The sequence below is a fragment of the Salarias fasciatus genome, unplaced genomic scaffold (genome assembly GCF_902148845.1).
Source record: "Salarias fasciatus unplaced genomic scaffold, fSalaFa1.1, whole genome shotgun sequence".
In the NCBI taxonomy this organism is placed as follows: domain Eukaryota; kingdom Metazoa; phylum Chordata; class Actinopteri; order Blenniiformes; family Blenniidae; genus Salarias; species Salarias fasciatus.
Genome location: NW_021941401.1, coordinates 64,439 through 92,353, shown reverse-complemented (window position 1 = coordinate 92,353; position 27,915 = coordinate 64,439). Strand labels below are relative to the sequence as shown.

At 45.2% G+C, this 27,915-nt stretch overlaps 2 protein-coding genes across 8 annotated transcripts; one reads left to right on the top strand and one right to left on the bottom strand.

Annotated features, from left to right (window-relative positions):
• Positions 1–1,161: 1,161 nt before the first annotated feature.
• Positions 1,162–7,959, bottom strand: LOC115385721 (heat shock 70 kDa protein 12A-like). The gene is made up of 5 exons (XM_030087789.1): positions 7,541–7,959; positions 7,045–7,369; positions 4,737–4,958; positions 3,884–4,055; positions 1,162–3,621 (listed from the first exon to the last, which is right to left on the bottom strand). Exons 2-5 carry the CDS (start codon positions 7,324–7,326, stop codon positions 2,591–2,593), a joined length of 1,707 nt encoding a protein of 568 aa, XP_029943649.1. The 5' UTR covers positions 7,327–7,369; positions 7,541–7,959; the 3' UTR covers positions 1,162–2,590.
• LOC115385720 (trichohyalin-like) lies at positions 7,481–26,827 on the top strand. 7 transcript variants are annotated; one of them, XM_030087783.1, is made up of 23 exons: positions 7,481–7,692; positions 9,656–10,296; positions 11,693–11,733; positions 12,147–12,188; positions 12,304–12,333; positions 12,523–12,570; positions 12,837–12,884; positions 12,972–13,016; positions 13,306–13,338; positions 18,936–18,974; positions 19,168–19,215; positions 19,482–19,529; positions 19,617–19,664; positions 20,143–20,175; positions 21,041–21,148; positions 21,510–21,557; positions 22,108–22,155; positions 22,496–22,543; positions 23,578–23,625; positions 23,773–23,950; positions 24,030–24,131; positions 24,212–24,292; positions 25,384–26,827. In XM_030087783.1, exons 2-23 carry the CDS (start codon positions 9,748–9,750, stop codon positions 25,570–25,572), a joined length of 1,902 nt encoding a protein of 633 aa, XP_029943643.1. In that variant the 5' UTR covers positions 7,481–7,692; positions 9,656–9,747; the 3' UTR covers positions 25,573–26,827. The 7 variants fall into 7 exon arrangements, with proteins under 7 accessions (XP_029943643.1, XP_029943641.1, XP_029943644.1 ...); XM_030087781.1 differs by having other exon boundaries at positions 11,690–11,733; XM_030087784.1 differs by lacking the exon at positions 18,936–18,974 and having other exon boundaries at positions 7,482–7,692; positions 11,690–11,733.
• The last annotated feature ends 1,088 nt before the right edge of the window (positions 26,828–27,915 follow it).

Sequence of the window (27,915 nt, the reverse complement as noted above, 5' to 3'; positions counted from 1 at the left end):
GAGCTTTGCTTTACAGCTCAGCGTGTGATTCCTTGTCAATTCCTTGAGGCAAGGCTTTATATAATATTTTCATGTCACAAGACATGAATGAGGGGCTGTGTGGTCCTGCAATAAGTGTTAGCAAGGGTGTTGCCCATAGATGGCCGAGTAGCCTCAGTTAATCAGTTACATCACTAAATAGCTAGCTGAAGCTAGCGTAAAGCTCCACCTGGATGTCTTATTCAAGGTAGATTAAGAACATTACATGGTACCAGGAGAAGAAGCAACACAATATGGATGCAGTAAAACTGCCAGCTCCTATAAAACTGACTGGAAATGTGGACGCCAGTTGGAGGTCTTTCAAACAGCGCCTTCTGTCAATCAATCAATCAATTTATTTTTGTATAGCCCAGTATCACAACAGTTGCCTCAGAGGGCTTCAAGATGTTACATTGGTCAGTAAAAATAAGAACAGTGAATAAGCATAATGTTAATATGTCAAATTCACAGTAACGAGACAAAACAAGCAACCACCGCCTTAGACCCTCACATCTGGCAAGAAAAAACTCCAAAAACCCAGTGGGAAAAGAAGAAATCTTGGGGAGAACCACAGTATGGAGGGATCCCACTCCCAGGGACGGACAGCTTTGGCAACAGCTAGCATGAGACAATAAGAAGTAAAGCCTAGGACTAGGGATAACTGGCTTGTGGCGGCCAAGCGTTCATAGCGACGTCACTTTTTGATCCTTCGATGTCGGCTCTTCCTATCATTGTGAAGCAGAATTCACCAAGCGTTGGATTGTTCACCCACTAATAGGGAACGTGAGCTGGGATTAGACCGTCGTGAGACAGGTTAGTTTTACCCAACTGATGGTGTGTTGTTGCAATAGTAATCCTGTTCTGCTGTCAAGGCTGTCAGAGTGAATTGAATTGCAGAAGAAAGAAAAGTCCTCAGATGGAGATCCTTGGGGATATCCTGAGAGAGAGACAGAGAGAGTGAGAGAGAGGGAGAGAGGCTACAGGAGCGAGAGAGTTCATGGACTACAAGACGATTAACAACGGTTAATGACATGTAGCAGTGGAGTGGAGTGCATGTGTAGCATGTGGAGTGAGAAAGGAGAGAAGATGGTCTCCCAAACTGAAACTGGTTCCACATGGCAGGAGCCTGACATCAATCAATCAAACAATCAATCAAACTTTATTTGTACAGCACTTTTCATGTACAAAAAAAACAAAAAAACAACAACACGATGTGTTTCATAGCATTTAAACCAGAGAACAAAAAAAAGGGAAGCCCATCCCCGATCATCAATGTATATCACAATAAAAACACATAATACAGTGAAACACACACACACACACACACACACACACACACACACACACACACACACACACAAAACACTGAGAACAGGGAGACATGGCATGGCACTAAAGACAAACCATTGGGGCTGTCCACAGTCGTAGACCAGGACTGTTGAGGTGCCGGCACCCTGGCCCCACCCCCAACCCCACCAGACAGGGGGACTCCCACACCAATATTAAAGAAACAAATGACATGAAATATGTGTCTTCTCATGTGAGCCACACACATTGTTACGGTGGCTTTTCTAGGTCCTGTGGAAAAACATGAAAGTGCAGTTGGAGAAAACAACAACCATTGCTCGTAGGGACGGGTTCAAGACAGGTGGGGGACCAACAGTTTGACAAGAGATGGATGACCTTGGACACTTGTAATGTGGGATGACTGAAAGCCAGCAACAGCTGGAAGGCATCCCAGATGATGGTCGTCTGGACAGTTCAAGTAGGAAAACACTCCAACATTCACTTCTTTTAGTGGATCTATTATTGTTCCCAGTAGGTGACATAAGCTAAATAATATCGTCTTTTGCACTCTGATTTAAATTACGGCCATGGCCTCAACTCTTCAAATCAAAATTTATGAAGCAATGCACCATCTCCATCTCTTCTCTTGTTGTAATCCATTTTCACCATACAGTGTGAAGCAAACAGGCTTTAATCTGAAGTTAAACCAGGTTTAATGTAAATCTTGACTAAGACCTGGAACAGCTCTCGGCTCCCTTCAAGAAAGGACATGACTGAACTGAAAACTAGGACAAGTCTCAGACTATTTTAATCGATGTCAGACAAAAGGAACAGATTGTAAAGGGGTTCAACAAAGACAATGGATTTCAGATTTAGCTTTTTACTTACGACGGTTGGTGCAATGGTGAAAATATGGGTCTCTCAAGAAAAGGCTTGGGAATCACTGATGTTGGGAGATGATTTTGAAGAAGACATTGGCTCAGTTTAACAAAAATAATCTCTCCACAGCAGTCATAATTCTCCGTTATGGAGGATTTACTGAGGGCAACCACCAACACCAAAGAGATTACCTGCGCAAGATTCATTTTTATTACTCCAACATTTATAGACTAGCTTCATCTTATATTTCACCGACTTTTGAGAAACCAGCTGACAGACTCTTAAACAGATTTTAACCCAGTCACTGACTCTGTCCACACTCTGAATAAGTGGACCTCTGACTGACCTCTGTAGCTTCGTGCTGGTGAATTGATGGATTGATGCACTTTTCTACAGTTTGATAACTTCACAACTTCCTCATGAAATCAAGCTCGACTGATTCTGTCGAACCCGATTCTACATCTGTGGCTGTGGCCAGCACTTCTGTGAAGCCAAACTTGAGCTTCAGTTTGATTTCACGTTTCATGCCGAGTCTTGTGTCGGGCGAGCTAACCACGAATGAACCTATTTTCTCCACCCCATCCTCGTCCACGTAGAACGGACTTTCTTTCTCTGTGCAGTAAAACGCAAAGTCAATCGTTGAGTGATCAGACCCAGATGGAGTTAAGGTATGTTCTCTGGTGTCGTCCCAGGCCACGTTCTCGTTAATGGCCACCAGCTTCATGAAGATATCATGACACCACTCACCATCTTTGTTTGTATATTTCTTGTCTGCTCTGTGCTTGGACGCATCGAACCGGTTACCTACAGCAAGCCCGTAAGTGAAAGCACTCTGGCGAGATGCCACCACCTCCGGGGTTCTCCCAAACAGCACTGCTCCCTTCACGATGGCCTCTTGGGCTCTGAAAGGACACAGAACTTTACACTGACCGGAGAACTGACTGATGATGTGCTGCTGCAGAATCTGACTCTCGGCGTAGCCCCCGACTAACAGAAGATACTCGATGTTGAGGTCTTTCCTCAACATTTCTCTCACACTGGCAGTGATGCCATTCAGACTCTCTTTAAAGAAAGACCTCAGTTTCTCTCGAGAGATTTGGATGGAGCCCTCATTCCAGGAAGCACCGCTCACCGTTTGAAAGAAGGCTTCCACATCCTTCACTTCCTGAGCTAATTTTCCCAGATTATAAGGACAGCTGATCTCCACCTCCTGGTCTTTCTTTTTGAACAGAGTGAAGTCGTACATCATTTTCTGAACCTCACTGGGGTACTGCCTTTCATATTCTTCCCACACACCATCACAGAAGATTGTTTTCAGCAGTTCTTTGAATTTCTGGTCCACAGTTTGTCCGCCCATGTTGTTCCCCGAGGCTTTGTGCAGCTCCTTCAAGTCTCCTCCATCCAGGACCTCATGGACAGTGATGTCCACAGTTCCACCTGCAACAGAAACAGCGCTGAAGTCCAGTTGTCCTGATGTGGCCTCCATCTCAGTCAATGGGTTGAAAACACAAAAAACTTATTTTCTCACGAACAGTGCTCACAGTAATGGGTGAGCCAACCCAAAGCCCAATCCTTACATTTAGAGGTGAGCCAATCTGCGTCGATACTGGACTGATTGATCCATGACGATCAGAAGTGGTTTTAAGGAGCTGTTTGGATCCAAAATCTCTCATTAATTATAAAAAAAGCCAAATGTTACCTCCACAGTCCACGACAATGTATTGTGTCCCTGGAGACTGCTCCAGTGTGTTGTCTCCTTGGCTCCGTGCAGTGAAACCGTCAGCTGGGAGCTTCTTGCACCAGATGGAGGCTGCCTCTGGTTCCAGTGCTATTATCAGCTTGGACTCGTTTCCTTTGGTCACAATACCAGCCTGTGATTAGAAGAACAGTATCAGTGAACACTTTACAACCCAGACACAACTCCTACACCAAAATGTGTGGAAATCGTAAGATCTGTTGGTGAAACGGACCAGCAAGGAAACTTGTCAACTGAAGACAGAGCAGTTTGCTCTAACAGTGCTAACTTTTAGCTAAGGTTAACTATTGAGCTATGAAACTTAATCCGTACTCCATCCGTACTGCATACATAAACGCCATGTGAAGGTGGTGTTGCTGCAAACCACCTCCTGTGTTCACAGTACACACACCACTGTGTATCCATTACACAGACATTACGTTTTGTCCCTGGTGCTGTTTGGCAGCTGAGGTGAACAATAATCTATGACAGAGAGTCTTTCAGTATCAGAACAGTTTTTGCCCCCAGCAGAGCAGTGCAGAGCAGAGCCAGCTCCAGCTGACCCCCTGCTGTTATAGGAGCCGATGCCTGACACTGGGATCAGGATCAGTCCAGCCCTATTTGACACTGATAAACCACATTCACAGTTCTTTTCACCTGGAAAAACAAAACCTGGTTCTGAATCCACTGACACACTGAAGAAAACGGATTTTCAGGAGAGGACACCAGTGCTGTGGTCTCTGTTCCATCCATTCATCCATCCATCCATCCATCCACTCATTCATTCAGTCATTCATTCATCCACAGTCTCTGTTACCTGAGTGGCAGCTTTCCTCATGAACTGCTTTGCTGAAGGATCCCAGATGGCAGGTACAGTCAGCACCCAGTTGAAGTCGGAGGCAATGAACTTCCTCCCAGACGTGTTGTTGATGGTTTTCAGGGCGCTGTCCTTCAGGTATCTCAGAGCCTCGGTGAACACCTTCAGGGCCTTCATACACTTCCCATTGGCGGCTCTGATGGTCAGATCACTGCTGAGTTTCTGGTGAGGATCGAGATCGTCATGAGTATCTGCAAGGCATTGACTGGAACTAGAAGAACAGCTACTCCTGTTTTTAATATGCATCACTGATCAGGAAGTTCTTCAACAGTACAAAGACGTGAGAAGAAGAGCTCCCAGGGTTTGGATGATGGAGCTCAACATGTGTATTTCTCCTGTCAGTGCATCTCTTGACTCTTTTAAGCATTCACATGAAACCGTGAGAGTCTCACGTTGTTTCTGGAGGATGTGAGGTGTTTCAGGATGAGGTCCTCAAAGTTGAAGTCACATTTTCCTCATGCACTCTTTGCATTTCACCATCTTTCAGCACCAAGAAAGTTTAATTAAGTGGAGTAAATACTGAGCACTAGGTGGCGCTAAAACCCTGACTGGTGGTCAGCTGCACCTGTGACAGGTGTGTTTAAATCAGGGGTGAAGGTTCTGACTGTAACACCAGATCACACTGACACTCTGCTGTTTCTGGGAAGGTTTTTGACAAATGATTGATTGTTTTTCTTCTTATTGTAGTTTTTGAAACATGAGTAAAGAACATTCCTGAGCACGGCCCATAAGTGGCTCATTGGATCGGTTGTTGGATCGTCACTCCTCAGATTGTTGACTGACTGTGGCGACACAGAAGAGGAGCAGTGGAGTGTTGAGAGTGAGGAGCCTCACTCCAGCAGGTGCAGCGGTTGGAGTCTGGTAACGTCCAGCCTCAGGTTCCTGCCTGGTCCTGACCGGGGTCAGTGAGCCTGAGCAGACAGGAAGTGGACTCTCCAGTCCTGAGGGGATGTTGTGTTGTGGCGGTTGTGTGTAGTTCTGTGGCCACACATCAGTGTGAGTCTTTATCTTTATGGTGAAACTCTGGTCTGGCTGCTGTTCTCTCAGCCATGTGGTCCCACTTGTTTTCAGACAGCATTTTAATCTTTGTAGGTCACAGTCATGTAACATCTTTCAGCAACAGAAACTCCCTGTCATCAACATCAAATATCATCTACACAGCAGAAACGATCAGTTCTCACTATGAGCAGCAAGTTTCAAATGTTTGGTTTGAGATAAAACACTTGTGAGTGTGACTCTTTAAGAGCCGACCTTCTTGATAAGTGAACAGAACACCGGTCAATGATCTACCTTTGGATGTGACTCTTTCCAGCTCAACTTCTGTCATTTATCTTGAACTACTTTGGAAAGTGATGATTTAACAATCATTTGTCTCATTTCTTCTCTTTCTTGTTTTTTTTTTTGGAAAATGGAATTGGAATTGTAAAAATGAGAAGAATGTAAGGAATACTCAATCTTACTTGCCATGCTCGTCAGTGTGTTTGTGTGTGTGTGTGTGTGTGTGTGTGTGTGTGTGTGTGTGTGTGTGTGTGAGACAGTTGACACTTCATGCTGGTATGTGACTAAATGAGAAGATCTCTGTCTGGTTGGATGGCTGCGGTCTTTGAGGAACCTGTTTGGGATTATTTAGGTCAGTAGAGGAACCGGGTGTTCTTTATCTTCACTGAGCGAGTATGAAGGGCTGCTCAACACACTGTAAAGTTACTGTTGTCCCGATATCAACCTGCAATAAAAACAATGAACTGACTTTGTACTTACAGCAATACTCAAAACACTGATGGCTTCTGGGGCTGTGGGTTTACTGGTTTGAACCCCGCTCTGGGCTGGTGGTATTGACGCACATCAGGTTCCGCACTGCGATTGATTTTATTGTTCTTCCCTGTGCCCACAAGGGGGCGCAGGAACCCGTATAGTGAACCCTACTGTCCAGCTGATTGTGCCCACTGATCGCGCCCTCGGCGGTTGCCCACGTTGCCTTTATCAAAATACCGCCTGTGTTAATTGTTTCCAAAAAACATGTTATTAACATGTTAGTAGCATGTTATTATAACAATGAGTAAAGACTGAGTGGCAGCAGGCTGCTGACAGTCAGGAATGTGAGCCCTCAGGGAGAACAGAAACAGAAAGTAACACCACCGGGAAAACGTTTCTGGAAACTCAGTCTTCACTGGAAGGCAGCAAGGAGGGAATACAAGACGATCATATCAGTAATCCTGTCAGTATGAGAGTTGATGAAAAGATCACTCACTTTTCCATAGAGAGACATCTTGAAGCATTCAAAGAAGAACTTTTTTCGCGCGTCGTCTCCGCGCATTTTGACGTACGACACTTTGGCTTCATAACCAAAGCTGACAAACTGCTGGTGCTCATCAAACAGGATGCAGGTGGGGGTTTTGGGGGTCTCCAAGCCGACCTCTTCCCCCCAGGGGGGAAGGTAGGGGTCGATGTCCTCCTCTCGGGACGTCATGCTGAAGGCGAACCCGCTGTACGAGGTGCCGAAGTCGATGGCGACGATGAAGGAGTCGCTCATGGTGGAAGCAGGACGAGAACCGGGAGTACCGGACAGTCACAGTCTGCAGAGGGAGAGAGAAAGGGCTGAACTCCAGCTGCAACCACAGTGCACGTTCTGACAGAATGACAGGAGGAGGAGGAGGAGGAGGAGGAGGGGGAGGAAGAGGAGGAAGAGGAGGAGGAGGAGTAGCTCATGGTGGAACCAGGACGCAGCGCTGTGCGCTAAAACGCACCGGCGGTCACACTGAGTCAGGGTCAGTGGAGGAGGAGTTGATCCACACTCTGCTCTCTGCCACTCTGACAAGCCGCTGTCAGACACATTCAACACTCCCAGCACCGAGGGGAAGGCTGCAGCCACCAAGTGCGTCGAGAGAAAGCACTGCAGGTACAGCAAATCTCTTACATCAACTGCATTTCAGTTTTTCTACACTTTTAAAAATCAGCGCTCTTTCATGCTTTGCGCGTGTAGCCACCCTCAGCACAGTGACAAGGACGTGCAAATGTATTCTCAATTCTGCAGCTGAAAATCAAAGTGTGTCGAAACCAGCAGAGTTAATCTGTGGGATTACGCGCACGCGCAAGGAATGTAAAAAATGATCAGAGCAAAAAGAAAAAAATAAAGGTCAATATGGTCGCGTACGCAGTGTAATAATCCTGGAACGTTACTTGGTTGATTTTGATAATCCCCTCCCTGCTCATAGAAAGTGAAAGTAAGAAAGTTTCCACTGCCGGGGGGGGGGGGGGGGGGGGGGGGGGGGGGGGGGGGCAGTTCTCAGAAATCAGCCAGTCATGGGACTGCTGCCTATTTCCCTATTCAACTCACTGCAAGAACTGCTGTCAACACCTTTTTTTCAACCTCCAGTCCTCTTAGTAAAGAGAATACTTGTCACGCATGCGCACACGGAGGGTGACTGTAGCTTGGTGCTGCACCTTAACAACACCTCAGTGGAGCATTGGTGTCCACACACACACACACACACACACACACACACACACACACACACACACAACCAGAGACACAAATTTAGATCAACTCCAGTGTATTGAATCCTGTGTTTGAGAATGAACTTATTGTTTTACAGCATATCAAGATAAAACAGCAGAAGCTGCTAGAATCAGTAGGCTACATGAAAAAATCTGAACATATTATTCATAGAAAGATTGTGGCTTCACTAAAAAGTGAAATTTTTATTCCTCCATTTTGAATTTGGCAGTTTATGTCTTTCCTTCCTCAGTTAGCACGTTCAGTTTCCATTTCTGGGACCAGATTTAAAGACATGCTTCTCCAAAAACTACCTGTCAGATATTACATCAGAGAGCTTTTCAAAGGATCACTCAGTCTTTTCACTTACAGCATTAAATTCAAAGACCTTAACAGGAAGATTACTGTGATGATAACCAGACAAAATAATGAGTAAAAACATGACATTAATTACAACAATGAGGGAAAAAAACATGTGAAGGGAAATTAGGAGTGATCATTTTTTGAGTTTAAACTATCACAACTAATATTATAACAAATATATAAACACAATAACATTATGAATGAAATCTGAATATTTATATAGGAACTGCAAAACTGATCAACAACATATAGTCAAATACCTTATAGTCTGTAGAAAAATATTTAAAAAACATGCATTTTAATGATTTGAATGAATGAGCAGTGCTCATATTGTCACTTTGTGCTTCGTCAGTTCACAGAGAACTTTCCAACAATCCACACATGACTGATAGATCTAGTATGAATGGTGAAGACTGGTTGTACATAGTCCTGACCGGGGTCAGTGAGCCTGAGCAGACAGGAAGTGGACTCTTCGGTCCTGAGGGGACGTTGTGTTGTAGGGGTGGTGTGTAGTTCAGTGTGAGTCTTTATCTTTATGGTGAAACTCTGGTCTGGCTGCTGTTCTCTCAGTAATGTGGTCCCACTTGTTTTCAGACTGCATTTTATTCTTTGTAGGTCAAAGTCATGCAACATTTTTCAGCAACAGAAACTCAAATGTCATGTTCTGCATTGCACTTGTGTTTTCAAAATGCTCCATTGTCATATGTAAACAAAGTCTGCGGGTCGTCTTGTGCAGTGGGAAATGACAGTTCTCAACTTGCTTTACAAGTTGTAAATGCACCGACGCCACTTTTTAAAAAGACGAGGACTCCCCTTTAGCTACTTACCAGTACTTATTAATTTCAAAACAAATTATGCAGACTTAAAATACAGACTTTAATCATGTTTAGCATGTGGCATGGCTGGGGTGTGAGCCCTGAAAGTCTTTGGCATGTAGCAAAAGTCTAAACATGGACTCATTGTATTCCACATGTCTCCACTCACCTCTCCATCCAAATACAAGAGAGGATATCGGTGTTGTATCGGAGGTGAGGAGTGAATCCTGGACTCCCCGTCAGCGTCGGTTCTGCAGCTGCCACCTCAGGCGCCACTCACATGGATGCAAAACCCAAATCCCGGGCCACCTCCACTCCTGATGGGGGTGAGCAGGTGACCAGAGGCGGGGAGGATAACCATGGCTTGAAGCCTCTGAACCCAGCTGTCAAAGTTAAAGTTGCCAACTCTGCGTCCTTTCTGGATGAAGAGTATCATCCTCTGCCTGGGGGTCCAGGAACCTCCACATCCACCCAAGGCTCTGGTGGTGTTCGACCACCAGCTCTGGAGCCAATGCCGCAACCCGCACCTGCTTATCAGAGCACTCCTGTGGATGGACGCACACAATCAGCCCACATCTGCACATCTGACATGGGCTTGACCTCCTCTGCTATACGGACCAGATCCATCTGCACTGCCAGTCCCGAGCTTTACCCTGCACCACAATGGACCACTTCCACTTTCTCTACATGGACCACTGAGGATCCTGCTGCTGCCACGCCGCTGCACACTCTTCCCGTCAAAGCTGAGATGGATAAGTCCATGACTGCCACCACAAAGCCTTTCCTATTTGCCAGGGTTCTGGACTGGTTCCAGGCGATCCCTGCTGTGGTGAGTCAACGTCCTGATGGGGGGAACATTGTGTTCCGAGTCAAGATAAACAAGGTCATAGCAACATGCGTCCTTTTTATTCAACTGCAAGACTTGGGTTAGAGTTAGGGTTTTGGGTTGTCTATGTTTTTATCTTCATCCCCTGTTGCTTTCTGGGAGAGACAGTTTTTCAACAAAGACAGAATCCTGCCAGTCCACATGCTTCTGGAGTTCTGTCATCAGACATCTTTCATGAAGCATGCATGATGACACACCCACAGAGCACACCTGGGCTGGGCAATTCCCACTAATAACCATTTCAGTGTGTTGTCCTCACCTCCTGACCTCCACAGTCACCACACTGTGAAGACAGAAGACCATTCAGCAGCTCTGCTTCTCCACCCTTGGACACCAAAGCCAACGGATCTGCACATTGTTAAACACACTTGTCCTTTGACAAAACCACCTGAGAAAAACCAGTCATCATAACTTCCTGTGTCTTTCGGTGTTCCTGTGGTTCCTCCAGGACTGCGGTTGTGGTCTTCTCTTGGGTCTTCCTCTGGTTCCTCCTGGATCGGGGGTGTGGTCTCCTCTAGGGTCTTCTGTGGTTCCTCCTTGGACTGGGGGTGTGGTCTCCTCTGGTTCCTCCTGGACTGGGGGTGTGGTCTCCTCTTTGATGGGACCTCCTGGGTTTAGCGAGGTTTGCTGTGAGCCTCCCTACACCGAGTTTCGAACATCTCCATCTCCAGAGGTGGCGATGTTTTGCAGTTCCAACAAATAAGAGAAAAAAATAGTGAAGGAAACATTGTACCTCCTCTGGTCTTTATTTTGTGTGCTTTTTTGTGCTTTTTTTATTGCCCACAAGAAAGTCTCTGGGTGAAAAACACACAACAAGAAACAAATGAAAAACAATAATAATGAAAAAAACAAAAGACCATAATTATAATAACTAAACAATTACAATAACTAACAATTTAAAGGTAAAAATATAATAATAATAATAATAATAATAATAATAATAATAATAATAATAATAATAATAATAATAACAAAAATAATAATAACAAAAATAATATTGAAAATAAATAAAGTAAGAGAAAATGTACTTGTCAACCCCCCCCCCCCCCAAAAAAAAAGCAGGTACGTCTGGTTCTAATCTTACTAAAACCATCGTATTAGAAGATGTGAGGAGAGACATTGTGAAAGATTCAACGAATGTATTCATAATAAGTACATTTATTACACTGGTGAGGTTTTGATTTTGAAAGGGAGAACAAGTGATTTGTACTTTTTGGAATTAATGGTGAATTAAATCCAACATTTTAAATGGAAATAATCATTTGAACATTTGAAGAGGATCGGTCATTTTTGTTTTTGTTCATTATGATTTATGTGAACTCATGATTTGTTTCAGCAGTTCGAGATGGCCACTGACAAAAAGAACTCAAACACAACCAGGTAAAAAAATAAATAAAAAAATTCATTTTCAAATCTCTGAATGTCTTTAAAGGTGCAATAATTAATAATATAATATTTTGTCACAAACCGTCACAAAATGCGACCTGCATCGTGTGCATGTGGCGCGCATGTGCACGGGTCACAGCACTGCCATAAAATACGGAATGTTGTGGTGCTTGTTTGGCAGCCTTGTTCCTCCTGGAACGACTCAGTTTGAAAGAAAAATACTTGGCCGAGACTTTGTTGATGGAGACGACAGATTGTTCAAAGAGAATATTTCTTTCGTGACAGGCGAAAAATATGAATGAGTTTAATTATTTTGATAGTAAATTTAAAAATTATTGCACCTTTAATGTATTGAAAGAATTATGTTGACAGAAACGAGACGTAACGCCACCTTTTTCCCTCCACAGTTCTGTTCCAGAAGCCGGGGGAGAAACAATAGTGAGATGCAGGTGAGTGGGTGAGGGAGTGAGTGAGTGGGGGGTGAGTGAATGACAGAGTGAGTGGTGGTGGTGGGAATTCTATATTCATGAGGAATCTGATTGGATTTTCTGTGATTTTTCCAAGACACGCCATACAGATGGAGCAGCAGCTGAGGTAATGGCCTTAAACAATCACCAAGGTTTGATGCTGCTGACGTGTGGATCTGGAACTGGACTTATTGTGGCCTCTGATTTGTGGTCATCTGTATCAAAATATCTGTTAAAGGAAGAAATGGATTTGTAGATCATTTAGAGGTTACTTTTATCAGTGTTCAGGTCTTGACACCACATATTTTCCCCACAGATCTGTTCTGGACAAAAAAGAGGAAGAACTGAGAGCAGCCCGCCATGAGTACGTCAATTTCCTGTTCCAGAGTTAAACTAGCTTTTGTGTTCACAGTGTGGTGTCTGTGTGTGATCTCTCTCAATTTACTGATGAATTTTCTTTGATGGGATTTTGAGTGTTGTTGCTGGGCATGATCAATCTGACTGAGCATTTAGCAGTAAACCAGCCAGTGTCTCAGACTTAGAATTTCACAGAAGAGAATGTGTGGTTCAGCTTTTCAGTTTTTGAACTCATCTAATGAGAATAATCGTTGTGTGTTTTGTCCCACACAGAGCGAGCGAGATGAAACGGCATTATGAAGATCAAATTGGAAAATTAAGGTAAATATGTTTTATATTTTTGCAGAGAAATCTTTCCTGGATTGTCCCATGCTTCCTTCTCATGCTCAGATGTTTTTCCTTTGACAGCTCTGCTCTGCAACAAAAACAAGAAATGCAGACAATCATAGAGAGGTACTGTACAGGAAATGACTGAAACCACGCAATCCCATGGCTTCTCTGAATATTCCCAAGAAGAGCACCGGGACGAGCTAAAAGCTGCCATGACTTGTTCAAGTTATAGCGATTCATCAGAGATTCATGGAGCTGGCCATTATGAACAATGTCATAATCTCCCATGATTCTCGGTTTACCTTGGTTGTTACTTTGGGATGTTCAGGTGCCTGTTCATCACTGTGATTAATTTATGAAGCTGTGATCTCTTGTTATCACCACTAACATTTGTTTGATGCTTTTCCAACAGACGTCAGGGGAATGAGCAGCAGTTCCAGGCAAGGTAAGAGTTTTTCACATTTTAAATTTTCTCTTTCCAATTTGCATCCAGTCAAGTTTATTTTTACATTGAATAAAATCTGCGAAGTCCTGCAGGACAGCAGAATCCTCTCATGCATGATGGACTAAATGCAACAGAATACACGTTAAGTTATTGCAGGGGGAAAAGGTACTGGTGTACACTGGTTGTGGCTGTGAGCAGACAAAGCATGCAGATCTGTTCCCGCCGAACTTGTCTGTGCTGCAGTCACACTTCAGACTGCTTTCACAGCTGGGTTTGTTCCGACAACAACAAAAATACAAGTATGAATACACTTTCTGGTGTAAACATAAAATCTTCGTTGGCTTTTGGGTGTCTGTTTACATGACTACATTGCTGAAAATGCACCTTTCTGGAAAATTCTTCAAGATGGAACTTTTTGAAATTGCTCTGACTCCCTCTACATGTAAAGGGACAAAAAAACAACACTGAATATTATCTGTGTTTCTGAGAATGAGCTTATTGTTTTACAGGATATCAAGATAAAACAGCAGAATTTGCTGGAAACAGTTAATGAATTAATCTGAAATTTTGACTAATTGAAAGATTGTGGCCTCAAAATAAAATCTAATTATTTATTCCTCCACTGGGGATTTAGCAGTTTACATCTTTCCTTTCTTCAGTCAGCACGTTCAGTTTCCATTTCTGGGATGAGATTCAAAGACATGCTTCTCCAAAAACTACCTGTCAGATATTACATCAGAGAGCTTTTCAAAGGATCACTTAGTCTTTTTACTTACAGCATTAAATTTAATGAGCTTCACAGGAATATTACTGTTATGACAACCAGACAAAGTAATGAAGTAAAAACATGACATTAATCACAACAATGGGGGAAAAAACATCTGGAGGGAAATTAGGAGTGATCATTATATCGAGTTTAAACTGTAACACATATCATTACGACAAGAAGGTAAACAGAATAAGATCAAGAATGAAATCTGAATATTTATATAGGAACTGCAAAACTGATCAACAACATATAGTCACTGTCAATAAACAACTTATTGTCTGTAGAAAAATATTTAAAAAACATGCATTTTAATGATTCGAATGAATGAGCAGTGCTCATATTGTCACTTTGTGCTTCGTCAGTTCACAGAGAACTTTCCAACAATCCACACATGACTGATAGATCTAGTGTGAATGGTGAAGATTGGTCGTACTTGGTCCTGACTGGGGTCAGTGAGCCTGAGCAGACAGGAAGTGAACTCTTCGCAATGAAGCATCTAGCCTTCATATACATATCTATGGCTTAAGCCAGATTTACACTTGCACGACTTTTTGCCACGATGTTGTCGTGGCAAGGCGTGCCAATCTAGAGTAACGAACCAGCAGACTCCCGCACTGTTCACGACTAGTTCACGCACAGTTCATGACCAGTTCACGCACAGTTGGCGCACAGTTCACGGACAGTTCATGAATGCGCCCGTCAGTGTCGCGAACTGACACGACGCATTCACGGCAAATTCACGCATAGTTTGCACATAGTTTACGAGCTTTCCGCACCAGCACGACGTGGTTGCGCGCACAATTACGCGTGAAAAGGGGGCTTCCCCAACCCCGGGTCATTTTTGGATTTGCTGTGGAACAGACAACATGCTGAATGCCAGAGACACTATCACTGCGGAGAAGAGAAGATCCTGTACCTGCAGCTGCTCTGTGTTGAAGAGCAGCAGAAAAGGCGCTGCCTCGGGCTCCGAGCTGAAGGGGGCCCCGAAGGACGGCTGATATCAGTCAATTTCAATGACAAATTCAAGGAGGTACACTTGATGCTGCAACGACAGTGGGTCGAAAATCCCCCGCATGGGGCCCTTTTCCGGGTACTCGCCGGTGGCCACGACTGGCACGCATTCTCCCGCATTGTCCCGACGCGTTCACAAGGAATTCACGGACAGTTGGCGCATAGTTCACGGCCGGTTCGCAATATTTTGTCGTGACCAAAATTTTGAACATTTCAAAATTCTCGTCCCGACATGGCACGCAGTCCCGACGGGTTTATGCACACTTCACACCACTTTACGAGTGGTTTGCGACCGTTTGCGACTCGATTCGTGGCAATGCGTGCCACAGAATCGTGCAAGTGTAAACCTGGCTTTACACACGTCGCCCTCGCGGCGCACAGCGCACATGTGACAAACCCGCGCACAGTGATGCCGGTTACATCACAGTAGTAACATCACAGTAGTGATATACAAGGGAGTGAGTGAGTGAGTGAGTAAGTGAGTCAAGGCCTATTCATACTCCACAAGAACAAAGTTCGGCTCGGATGCGGGTCTGGGAGGAGTTCGGGGAGGCCATGGAGGAGGATTACCGGTCGGCTTCGAAGAAATTCTGGCAAACCCTCTGGCACCTCTGGAGGGGACTGAGGTCTCAGAGGTGGACTCGTCCATCACCCAAGTTGAAGTCACCGAGGTGGTTGTAAGCTCCTCGGTGGCAAGGCACTGGGGTGGATGAGATTCGCCCTGAGTACCTTAAGTCTCTGGATGTGCAGGGACTGTCTTGGTTGACACGTCTCTGTAACATCGCGTGGCGGTCGGGGACAGTGCCTCTGGATTGGCAGACTGGGGTGGTGGTCCCCCTTTTTAAAAAGTGGGACCGGAAGGTGTGCTCCAACTATAGAGGGATCACACTCCTCAGCCTCCCTGGGAAAGTCTATTCCAGGGTACTGGAGTGGAGGATTCGACCGATAGTCGAACCTCGGATCCAGGATGAGGGTTTCGTCCTAGTCGCAGAACACTGGACCAGCTCTATACCCTCCATAGGGTGCTCAAGGGTTTGTGGGAGTTTGCCCAGCCAGTCCACATGTGTTTTGTGGATTTGGAGAAGGCGTTTGACCGCGTCCCTCGTGGTGTCTTGTGGGGGGTGCGAACGGGAATACGGAGTCCGGGGCCCCTTGTTAAAGGTGCATTAAGGAGTTTGCATGTTTCATGTGAAACAACGGCCCCTGCAGGCCTTGGGCGTAACTGCAGCTTAATGAAACGCTCGTGTCTGTGGCTTGCGTCCATGTATGTGCACGGAAGAGGGGAACTCCTTCCTCACTCTTAGTAGCGCTCCAGAAAAATTTAAGTTTCCTTCGCCTGCGTGGGGTCTGTGCTGGAGTTGTGGCAGTGCTAGAAGCCGATCTTTTCTAATACTGCGCAGTTGTTGCTCGCTAAGCATCTGGCGAAGGAGTAATGGCGAACAAAATGAAACCTAGCAAGTCAGGCCAGCGGGAGCGCGCATCATGTCACATCGTCTCAAATTCTCCCAGTGCTGGCAACCGCTGTTAGCGGTACTTGCAATGAATATATCAGGGCACATTCTACACATCATTGAATGTTCGTAACATATTTATGGTGGAAAATAAGTATTTTTAAAGTTGAAAAACTCCTTATGGTGCGTTCACACCGGACGCGTTGCAAGCGTCAGGGGCGTCACTGACGCCTCAAAGTTGACGCGTGTAAAGTGTGGAATTCGACACTTGTTCAAATTACACACGACGCTTGCAACGCTCGCGACACACGGCAGCTCACTGGCGGGAGTGGGAGGAGCTTGTGTCCTGTCTTCATGTTGACAATGGCGGGATCGGTGCAGAAATCACTAAACTCTTCAAATGTATAACTATCGATTTTTTTTAAATTAGGCGACAAAGTGGTCGTTTGGAGCCCGAGTGTGTCGTTTGTTTGTCTGAATACGAACTGTTTATGATTTTGTTCGGACGAATTCGGCGAAATGTGAGCCAGCCGCAGTGAGCGGCTCCAGCACGGAGGCAGAGAAGCAGGGAGAGAAGCAGAGCACACACGAACCCTGGACCCGCCACGGGGTCCCCCTGCCCGGCATGGCGCCCAGCGCTGTTCCCCCGACCCAGCAGCCCAGCCTCCAGGCCCAATCGGGCTTTGGCGGCGGGCGACGCGGATCACACCTTCGGCCGCCCCCGCCTCTCCGACCGGCTCCCCGGCAACCTGCAGCAGGACCGAGACGCGCGGTCTCACCCAGCGGTCCTACAGAGCGGGCCCACTGTCGCCGAGGAGCCGGTCGGAGAGGCGGGGGCGGCCGACGGTGTGATCCGCGTCGCCCGCCGCCAAAGCTGGTCGGAGGCTGGGCCGCTGGGTCGGGGGAACAGCCCGCCACGGCGCCGTGGCCATGGCGGTGGGCCCCCGTGGCGGGTCCAGTGTTCGTGTGTGCCCGCCGGCGAGCGCAGCGTTTCTCACACCCTCCGGGGCCGGACCCAGATCGTGGGGCCAGCGTGAGGATGAGGTTCGCTTTCGGCGGTACTTCCGCCTCTCCCGGGCCCAATTTGACGAGCTTCTGGCCTGCATCAGTGCTCAGAGTGCTCGTCTGTGATTGGATGACGCGCGCGTTGATGCTTCGAAAGTTCAATTTTCCCAACTTCAGGCGTTGATGCCCGCAACGCGTGACGCGCGTGACGCGCTTCGCCAACGCTCGAAAAGCTCGGAAAGCGACGCTCGAAAAGCGCCTGATGCGCGTCAGGTCCATTGAAGCTCGTCCACCACAGACTTTGAATGTAAAAGCGACGCCCGTGACGCTTGCAACGCGTCCGGTGTGAACACACCATTAGTGCACCTTTAAGGGCCGGCCAGTTTCTGTGTGACCGGAGTAGGAGTCTGGTCCGCATTGCCGGCAGTAAGTCGGACCTGTTCCCGGTGCATGTTAGACTACGGCAGGGCTGCCCTTTGTCACCGGTTCTGTTTATAATCTTTATGAACAGAATTTCTGGGTGCAGCCAGGGGCAGCAGGTGGTCCTTTTTGGGGACCACAGGATTTCATCTCTGCTTTTTGCAGATGATGTTGTCCTGTTGGCTTTATCAAACCCAGACCTGCAGCATGCACTGGGGCGGTTCGCAGCCCAGTGTGAAGCGACAAGGATGAGGATCAGCACCTCCATGGTTCTTGATCGGAAGAAGGTGGCTTGCCCTCTCCAGGTTGGTGGAGAGACTCTGGCCCAAGTGGAGGAGTTTAAGTATCTTGGGGTCTTGTTCATGAGTTGGGGACGGATGGAGCGTGAGGCTGACAGGTGGATCAGTGCAGTGTCTGCTGTGATGCGATCGTTGTATGGGTCCGTTTTTGGTGAAGTGGGAGCTGAAAGGAGAAGCTCTGGATTTACCGGTCAATCTACATTCCCACCCTCACCTATGGTCATGAGCTTTGTGTCATGACTGAAAGGACAAGATCCCGGATACAAGCGGCTGAAATGATCTTCCTCCGTAGGGTGGCTGGGCGCTCCCTTAGAGATAGGGTGAGGAGCTCAGTCACCAGGGAGGAGCTCGGAGTAGAGCCGCTACTCCTCCACATTGAGAGGAACCAGCTGAGGTGGCTCAGGCTCCTCTTTAGCATGCCTCCTATCTTGCCTGAGCTAAGTCAGCACTGAGGGGGCGTGGCCTCAGAGGGGCGTGGCCTCTGAGTTCTTGCACCTTCTGCTGGAGTATGAAATGTCAGCCGGCAGGAGAACTTTCTTTGGCTGCTGGATGACATCATCCAGCCAAACTTTGTGCTTGTTCTGAATGGCGGGAATTGTATATTCGTGAGGAATCTGATTGAATTTTCTGTGATTTTTAAAGAAATGCCATGCCGATGGAGCAACAACTCATCCAGATTAGGTAATGACTTCAAAACAATCACCAAGGTTTGATGCTGCTGACAACGTGTGGATCTGGAACTGGACTTGTTGTGGCCTCTGAATTGTTGTAATCTGTATCAAAATGTCCGTTAATGGAAGAAATGGATTTGTAGATCATTTAGAGGTTACTTTTTTCAGTGTTCAGGTCTTGACACCACATATTTTCCCCACAGATCTGTTCTGGACAAACAAGAGGAAGAACTGAGAGCAACCCGCCATGAGTACGTCAATTTCCTGTTCCAGAGTTAAACTAGCTTTTGTGTTCACAGTGTGGTGTCTGTGTGTGATCTCTCTCAATTTACTGATGAATTTTCTTTGATGGGATTTTGAGTGTTGTTGCTGGGCATGATCAATCTGACTGAGCATTTAGCAGTAAACCAGCCAGTGTCTCAGACTTACAATTTCACAGAAGAGAATTTGTGGTTCAGCTATTCAGTGATTGAACTCATCTAATGAGAATAATCGTTGTGTGTTTTGTCCCACACAGAGCGAGCGAGATGAAACGGAATTATGAAGATCAAATTGGAAAATTAAGGTAAATATGTTTTATATTTTTGCAGAGAAATCTTTCCTGGATTGTCCCATGCTTCCTTCTCATGCTCAGATGTTTTTCCTTTGACAGCTCTGCTCTGCATCAAAAGCAGCTTGAAATGCAGACAATCACAGAGAGGTACTGTACAGGAAATGACTGAAACCACGCAATCCCATGGCTTCTCTGAATATTCCCAAGAAGAGCACCGGGACGAGCTAAAAGCTGCCATGACTTGTTCAAGTTATAGCGATTCATCAGAGATTCATGGAGGTGGCCATTATGAACAATGTCATAATCTCCCATGATTCTCGGTTTGCCTTGGTTGTTATTTTGGGATGTTCAGGTGCCTATTCATCACTGTGATTAATTTAGTTTAACACATTTATGACAAAAAAAACATTTGCACTGCTTTGACCTGAAACAACAGAACATGTTCAACATTTACTTGACGTTAAATGATAAAAAAGATAAAAGTAAAAGTCGCATCTCGCCGCTCTTAAATGAAGAGAGATTCTTAACTTAAAACTTAAATTCCACTAGACTTTCTGATTTTAACTAATGAAGCTGCGATCCCCTTGTTATCACCACTAATATTTCTTTGATGCTTTTCCAACAGACGTCAGGGGAATGAGCAGCAGTTCCAGTCAAGGTAAAAGTTTTTCACATTTTAAATTTTCTCTTTCCAGTTTGCATCCAGTCAAGTTTATTTTTACATTGAATAAAATCTGTGAAGTCCCGCAGGACAGCAGGATCCTCTCATGCATGATGGATTAAATGCAACAGAATACACGTTAAGTTATTGCAGGGGGAAAAGGTACTGGTGTACACTGGTTGTGGCTGTGAGCAGACAAAAAATGCAAATCTGTTCCCGCCAAACTTGTCTGTGCTGCAGTCACACTTCAGTCTGCTTTCACAGCCCTGGGTTTGTTCCGACAACAACAAAAATACAAGTATGAACACACTTTCTAGTGAAAACACAAAATCTTCTTTGCATTTTGGGCGTCTGTTTACATGACAACAGTGATGAAAATGCTGCTTTCTGGAAAATTCTTTGAGGTGGAACTTTTGAAAAAGTCTCCGTCTTCATGTTAAGGGACGAACAACAACACTTTCTGGAAGCTCTGTTTCTATCCAGAGGAGACAGCCGGAGCGCTGCGAGGTTTCCGGTGAAAACACATCGTTTTAGCATTTCCATTTCATAAAAGCTTCAGGTTACACACTGACATGCTAACATCCTGGAAATGAAGTGGTTAGCATGCTACTCTGAACATTAACACTGTAGAACACGGAGAATAATACATTCTGAACATTAACACTCAAGATATGAGGAATATCCGGTTTGATGATGTTGACCTTTACAAAGTCTCTCAGAAAACCTTGGTTGATATTTCTTGGGACCTTCGGCAGTCACCACCCAGAAGGGAGAGGGGTCAAGTCATATTACACTGAAGTCAGAGCGATGAGCCAACTGGAGTGGTTTCACTGGATTTGGGCCTTTTGTTCTCTTTCTGTAGCTATATCAGCAGGATAACATCTGGTCTCCAAACAGTCTTCCAGCATGTTATGTCCCCCTTCAGCAGTGCCATTAGCGGCTGGTTTGGGACACCAGACCAAGATTTCAGGTTAAGTATGTTTGCGTGTGCTGTCCTTAAGTTACAGTATAGTGTCACAAACAGCTTCATGAGACAGAATATGATTTAAAAAGCAAACAATTAAAAATAGGAACATTTGATTGAGCATAAAACCCCTCTGTAATACGGGGCGTCCTGACAAGGTGTCTTACTGTGCCATCCAAAGAAAAATACAGTTAATGAAAGCAGTTGGGACAGGAAGTGCTGCTAATAGAAGGAAAAAACATTTTAAACAATCAGCTTGACTTCTGTCCAGATGAGCTCCTGGACTGTGTCATGTGTTTGGAGATTATTACTCACATTTTGTACCTGCTGTCATTTCATCAGACTCATATTTCTGTGATGTTTATAGATTTACACAAATGGAAAGCTATTACAAACAAGAGCTTCACAAATACAAGTAAGTATGTTTCTTTTAATTTACTGTAAGAATGAGGGATTCACCGATGCCACTTTTTAAAGTACGACTTTTAATGTTTTAACTACTTGTCGATACCTGTGAATGTAATGCGTTGCTGCGATTCACCCATCAACAGGGCGAGCCATACAACTTTAGCATGTAGCACAGCTGAGAGCAGTTAAACTTCTGACTGGCATCCTTCTAACTCTGCTGCCAGTTAAGTTTCTCGTGTTGAAGCAGCTGCTTTTCTCCTCCTCTTGATATTTTGTCAGAATAGAATTTGCAGTCTGTCTTACTATTTGTCGTTGCGATTGATTTTAACGGATCTATAATCCGCTCACATCGCTCGTCTTCTCTTTCGTACCTGTGGGCGACGCCACAGACAGCTGATGCTGTGTTGTACTCACCGAGTTTTATCAGGGAGCTTTTTCACCACTCCAAGTACTCCGTGGCAGTATCGTATCTGATACTTGATACTGGTATCGGTGCATCCCTATTAACAAACAATGCTCGTGGCTCCAGAATCTACACTGCTTACTTCTCTCCACAGTTGTGCTCTGGGGGAAAGGGCGAACGAAGTGGAGGGCTACAAACAGCGGTACTTCACACACAACAAATCCATAACTCTACAAGAGGATTGAGAACATCAGCTGCACAGTCTTGGCTTTCCTACAGCAAGCCTGCTATGAGCAACTGCTTAGTCAATCTCTGAAAGGACATGTTAACCTGAAAAATGTTGTGCATGAAGAATCTCCGTATTAACGGTATTGTGATTTCAGTCAGTCTCTAGCAGAGACAAATAAAGGAGTGCCGAGTTTCTCGATTTTGGGTTCAGTAGTTGACAATTCACACAACGTCATACAGTCAGTGATGTTACTGATGAATGTGTGATCTGTTAGGATGTAAGCAGACTAACCAGTCTCTACTCTTTTTAACAGCATGGCAGAGAGGGAAAGCTATTTCCAACGGAAAATGGACGAGAAGAGGTAAATGTCGACCCTCCAGTTAATTCAAAAGAAATTCTGGAGACTGGTGAATGCAGTGAGTGCGTACCTCTGTGTTCTTTTCCAGTTAGACTGAAACTTAGACCGATCCATCCTCTTAAATGACAAAGTGGCTCACACCAACGACGTACGTCATCTTTTTCTGCTGCCTCATTGTTCCAGAGCACATTTGTGACCCATGGCTGTTCAACCACAGAGCCTCTGTGGTCAGACGCAGTCCAGACCACCTCCGGAAGTGGCTTGAGTGATAGTGCTTCGGTTCCTGTTCACACTTGTCAATAGGACTCACCACATGTTAATGTAGATGGAAACAGGTGTGTGTGTGTGTGTGTGTGTGTGTGTGTGTGTGTGTGTGTGTGTGTGTGTGTGTGTGTGTGTGTGTGTGTGTGTGTGTGTGTTGAATTCTTCCTCCCCAGTGAGTCAGGACTGGATAGACCCTCCTTAGTCTTCCAGGGTCTGTCTCTACCAGCTTCCAACATCTACAGACTGAGAGTTTTGTCCCTTCTTCTCTGTAAAACAGCTGAAGCTCAGTTGGACTGAATGGAGAGATGTTCAGATGGATGGAGCTCTGGACTTTGGTCCGCTTTAACACATGAACATCCTCTGTTCTAGATCTGTCTATGGATCTCTGTAGATCCTCCAGAGTTCCCATGATCCTGTGGGCTGCTTCTCTCATCAATGCTCTGGCCTTCAGTCCTGGTAGCTTTGCAGTTGTGCCAGACTCTTTACACTTCAGGGTGATGTACTGCTTGGCACGCTGTGAGATCTTTTATCGAACTTAACCTGCTTTGAGGTTCTCCACTACTTCCTCCACTACCATTCATCATTTTCCTTCCGCTACACACTGTGTTGGTCGATCACACAGGAGCCCAATAAAATACATTTACATTTGTGGAAAAGTTCAAGGGTTTGAAGCCTGCAAACTGCTGTTGTGGTTTTTAGTTATTTCAGGGGAAATTGAGTTGAAATGGACTTTTTGTATTGTTGTTAGTCAAGCTGTTTGTTCTGATCCACAGGTCCATCCTTCAACAAAGAGAAGAGGAACTGAAATCCTTCAAAGACAGGTACTGTACCTGCAGTTTGAGAAAACCCCACAGGCAGAGAGACAAGGAATAAAACAGGAAACGTCACCTTTCATTTCGAAGTGAAGCGTGGATGTAAATAAGACTGTTGAAATGTACGAATCGAATAAAACGGTTTTTCTTCTGCAGAGTTGCAGGAGAGGTTGCACTCTCAATAAAGACAGGAAAAAATGAAAGCATGAACAATCCTGTCAGTAAGACCAGGCTCAAGGAGATGTACGAGGACCTGAGGCTGCAGTTTCTGACCATCAAAAATCGTCTCAAATCAAGCAACTACAGACCAGACTCTGTCAAAGCTTCGCTTCAGGTAGACTGTTCTCTCTCACTGTCAGCTGAAGTGAACATTTCTTCTTGTTATTTGGCTGAATTTAAACCGATGAACACAGGGGATCTTCACTACTGCAGCAGAGAACATGGAGCAAAAAGCAAAGGAGATCGACCAAATATTTGGACTGAATGAGGCCGACAGCAGCCCCGTATCCCAAAAGGTAGGAACCGAAACACAGAGGCCTTGAGCAGCTTCACCTCAGTCTCTGCTGATCCTCTAAAAACAACATTCTTGTTTCAGGTTAATGAGTACAGAAAGGCAACGGTTCAGTATCTGCAGCTGACGCTGTACCACAACAGCAAAGAGGAAGCTGAATCAAAGGTTCATCATAAATCACTTTTCATATTTCTTAAGCAGCGTAGAATTTTGACCTGAAAATACAGCGATCAGCCATAACATTAAAACCATCAATAGGGACAAGGACAGTGTTAGTAGGTCATATATTGGTAGACATTTTGTGAGGAAGTAGTTTTGTTTGGCCTTGTTTGTGCGGTAACAATTTCAAGGGAAAAACAAAACTTTCTTTGTCTTTTGTGGGCTGGAGGAGCTGGCCCTGGGTTGGTGCAGGAAGTTAGATGCTGGAGGCTGATTCTATGGGATGGGGGAACTTGGCCCGTTTCTGCCCCAGAACACCATGTGCTCGCTGGCGGAGCTGTGAAGCTCCAACTTGGGCTTCCAGGCTGAAGGAAACTGGTCGTTTGACCTGTGGAAAGTCTTAAAGGAGAGTCTGAGAGTTTGAGGCTGTGTCCCCGTATTACAGCAGGGCCGGTCCTGGTGCGAGGATCAGATGCCTGGTCAGGCCTGTGGGTCAGGCCTGTGGGTCAGGCCTGTGGGTCAGGCCTGTGGGTCAGGCCTGTGGGTCAGGCCTGTGGGTCAGGCCTGTGGGTCAGGCCTCCTCCCTTTGTTAGCCATTAGCAGTGCTGGCTAGCTGGCTCTGGAGGAAAGGGGAGAAGCGGCAGGAGGAACTGGATGGGAGCACTTGGATGGGGTAGAGTCTGTGAAGCCATGCAATCAGATTTCTTTACCTGCTGGTTCAGAGGCGCGCTCTGGGAGTCTGTTCTCAGAGGGAGGGGGAAGGGCTGACACCCCTGCTGTGAGCCTCTGCAGCCAAGCTGGGAGATGCTCACAGAAATTGTTTTAAATAAGTTGAGGCCACTGCTCTGTTATGGCAGCGGCCTCTTTCATCAGGGAAATGCACAGTGCCACACAGCAGACTGGCACAAGAAACACAACAATCAGTTCAGTCCAGCCCAGCATCTGTCAGCCAGGTTAGATCTGCTGTGGGGGCATCAGTGGGGCTGTCAGGTCATAATGTTCTGGCTGGTCAGTTAATCAGGTCACGCTTGAGCACCTTTGACATTCCTTATTTTTCACAATTCATTGTTTCTCTAATGGTCATTTCCCCTTCACAGATGGCTTCACTTCAAAACGAAGAGAGTCCCGAGGCTGTGATGGAGCTCCTGACCTCTCACTGCCAGTGGCTGGCGAACCTCTTGGCTTTGAACGATCCTCCTCTTCAGCCCGACTGGGAGAATCATGACCCAGGGATGAACAAGTGGGACATTTTACCACGAAACCTCAATTCTTCCTCTGCCCTTTAAAGGACCACCATCCAGCGCCAGCACAAAAGGGTCCTGTCTAAACAGTCCAGTGTGCACACTTGAATACCAGTGTGCTGGTGTGTATTTGTCTCAGTGCACGTCTGATTTACAGTGGGGACATGGAGGGGTGGATGGGTGGGTGGCGGGATGGGTGGAAGAAAGATCACAGTAAAACACTTTGTAGAATCAGTCTTGGGAATTGGGCCACATTATTTATGGGCTGCACACTTTTCGTTGACACTCTATCATCGTTCACAGCAGAAATATAGCAGAAGTCTGACTTCACTGTAAATGTTGTGTTTCCATGCGCCAAACATTCGAATGGTGTCCTGCTGACCAGGAGACTCAGATCCTGATTAGATGAGAGAGGAGGGAGCTTGGTGAGCAGAGAGGAGAATCTCACATGTAAATGAGTGAAGGCTGTGAATACATGGCAGGTTACTCACACCTGATGTGAACGAAGGACTTAACAAAGTCATGTTTGGGTTTGTTTGTTTTTTTGGTTGGGTGCATATGGTGAAGCTCAAATAATGAACGTCTCAAAAATGTGGTGTGAGCCTCAGCTGTGGATCAGACAATGGAACAGCAGGAGGAGCAGCCGTATTTTTTCTGCCTTTCCTCTCTCTATCTATGAACGTCTCAAAAATGTGGTGTGATATCAGGGGAAAAAGTACATAATTATATTGAACTCTATCATATTTGTATGCTGGAGACAGGAAGTCTGTCTGCAAGCGTCAGTGTGATGTTTTTGTGAATCAGAGATCGGATAAGGGGTCAGCACTCAAGTTGGGAAATGCGGGGCACTTCGGCCAAAGGAGTTTCACCCATTCTCTCATTTGTGTGTATTGATATGATTTGTGTTGACATCAGATAACTATGAAGTTGCGTTGCATTTTATTTGACTCCATGTGAAAAGTGAGCTGTTTTTGCACCTCGCTACATCAGTTTGTCCTCACACTTTATTGTGGTGGTTCTAACTCTTCATGCCTTCAGTTCAGCGACGTGACTGTCTCCTGCTGTAACCAGTGTAAAGACGTTGCCTTTCTCTCTGAGACTAAATGAATTGAACATTATCTGTGGGTCAAAACATGGACGTCAGAATGGCTGTGGCTCACAAACTGAGAGGCGGGCCTGATCCTTCAGGTGCCAGAGAACTGAAGATCAGCCCTGCAAGAGGAGCAATCTGAGGGGAAAAAGCTGCCTTTTCCCTGCATGTTTGAGAAAGAAAAAAAAACTATGGAAAAATAAAAGGTGGAGGGGAAAATTATTGTTTCTTTTCCTTTGTCCAATATTCATCCATAAATTACAATTTAATTTGAGTCCTGATACACCCAACACTACACACACGCACACACACACACACACACACACACACACACACACACACACACACACACACATACATATATAGCTATTTTTGAAATCAAGCACAATCGTGATATATTATTTTCATCATAACCTGGTTCAGACAGTAGTGCAGCAATTTTTACTGTCAGCACCTCCACACGTTAAAATAAGAATGAATATAAATGAATAAATATGAATCAAGGAGTGAATAAAGAAAAAAAATCCCACATTTCAAAAAGTGTTTCATAGTACAGTTCTACATTTGAGGGTTCATTAATTTTTGTGACTGTTTCCTAAGATGACGATGCCGTCAACAGACATCGCTCTGATTTGACACACACAAAGTTAAAATGTGTAAAACCTGAAGTGAAGCAAAGTAGCACCGGTGGTTTAAAAAAAAGGTTGATGTTTCAAAGTGTTCATCCTGTTATCTTTCAAGAGAAGAGGCCATGAGTTACAGTTGATTGAGTGGACTGATAATTTCCTAATGGTTACTCAAAAGTTTACACCCACATAGTTGTTATCATGAGAAAAAGGGGATTTTATGAAACATTAAGTGAAACAAAGTCCAAAAGCAGATAATGAAGCTCATCTCGTCAGATGACAAGTTGAAAGCTTTAAATGCAAACTGAATTATGTTTACATGTTTTTGTGCATTCATCCGAAGAACTCCTGTAAAACTAATGTCCCTCCAGACTGCAGGCGTGTCGAGGATACTTCAGTTCGACCATTTAGAACACAACTTCAACTTTAGAATTTTTGCCTTTAAACAGAATTTGTTGTGCAGTCATTACAAGAATGTGAAAAATGCTGCAAAACAGTAAAAAGACAGTAATATCAGTGGAGAATCTGGCATTAGTCAGGCGTAGTTCAGTGCAAACAACAGTATATAATAAATTACTGCAGAAAAAGTGCTTTGCCTCCTCCTCTGCTCAGCGTTCAAAGTTTGCTGTTGATAACACTCACTAGAGCTGAGGTAGCATCTTTACGGGCTGG

Excerpts from the sequence above, each read along its gene's own strand:
- LOC115385721 (XM_030087789.1), bottom strand. The coding sequence starts at position 7,326 with ATGAGCGACTCCTTCATCGTCGCCATCGACTTCGGCACCTCGTACAGC. Across the intron at positions 4,959-7,044 it reads AGATGTCTCTCTATGGAAAA|AAACTCAGCAGTGATCTGAC; the intron begins GTGAGTGATCTT and ends GATCCTCACCAG. Across the intron at positions 4,056-4,736 it reads TGAGGAAAGCTGCCACTCAG|GCTGGTATTGTGACCAAAGG; the intron begins GTAACAGAGACT and ends TTCTAATCACAG.
- LOC115385720 (XM_030087781.1), top strand. The coding sequence starts at position 9,748 with ATGGATGCAAAACCCAAATCCCGGGCCACCTCCACTCCTGATGGGGGT. Across the intron at positions 13,017-13,305 it reads ATGCAGACAATCATAGAGAG|ACGTCAGGGGAATGAGCAGC; the intron begins GTACTGTACAGG and ends CTTTTCCAACAG. Across the intron at positions 22,544-23,577 it reads CGGAAAATGGACGAGAAGAG|GTCCATCCTTCAACAAAGAG; the intron begins GTAAATGTCGAC and ends TCTGATCCACAG.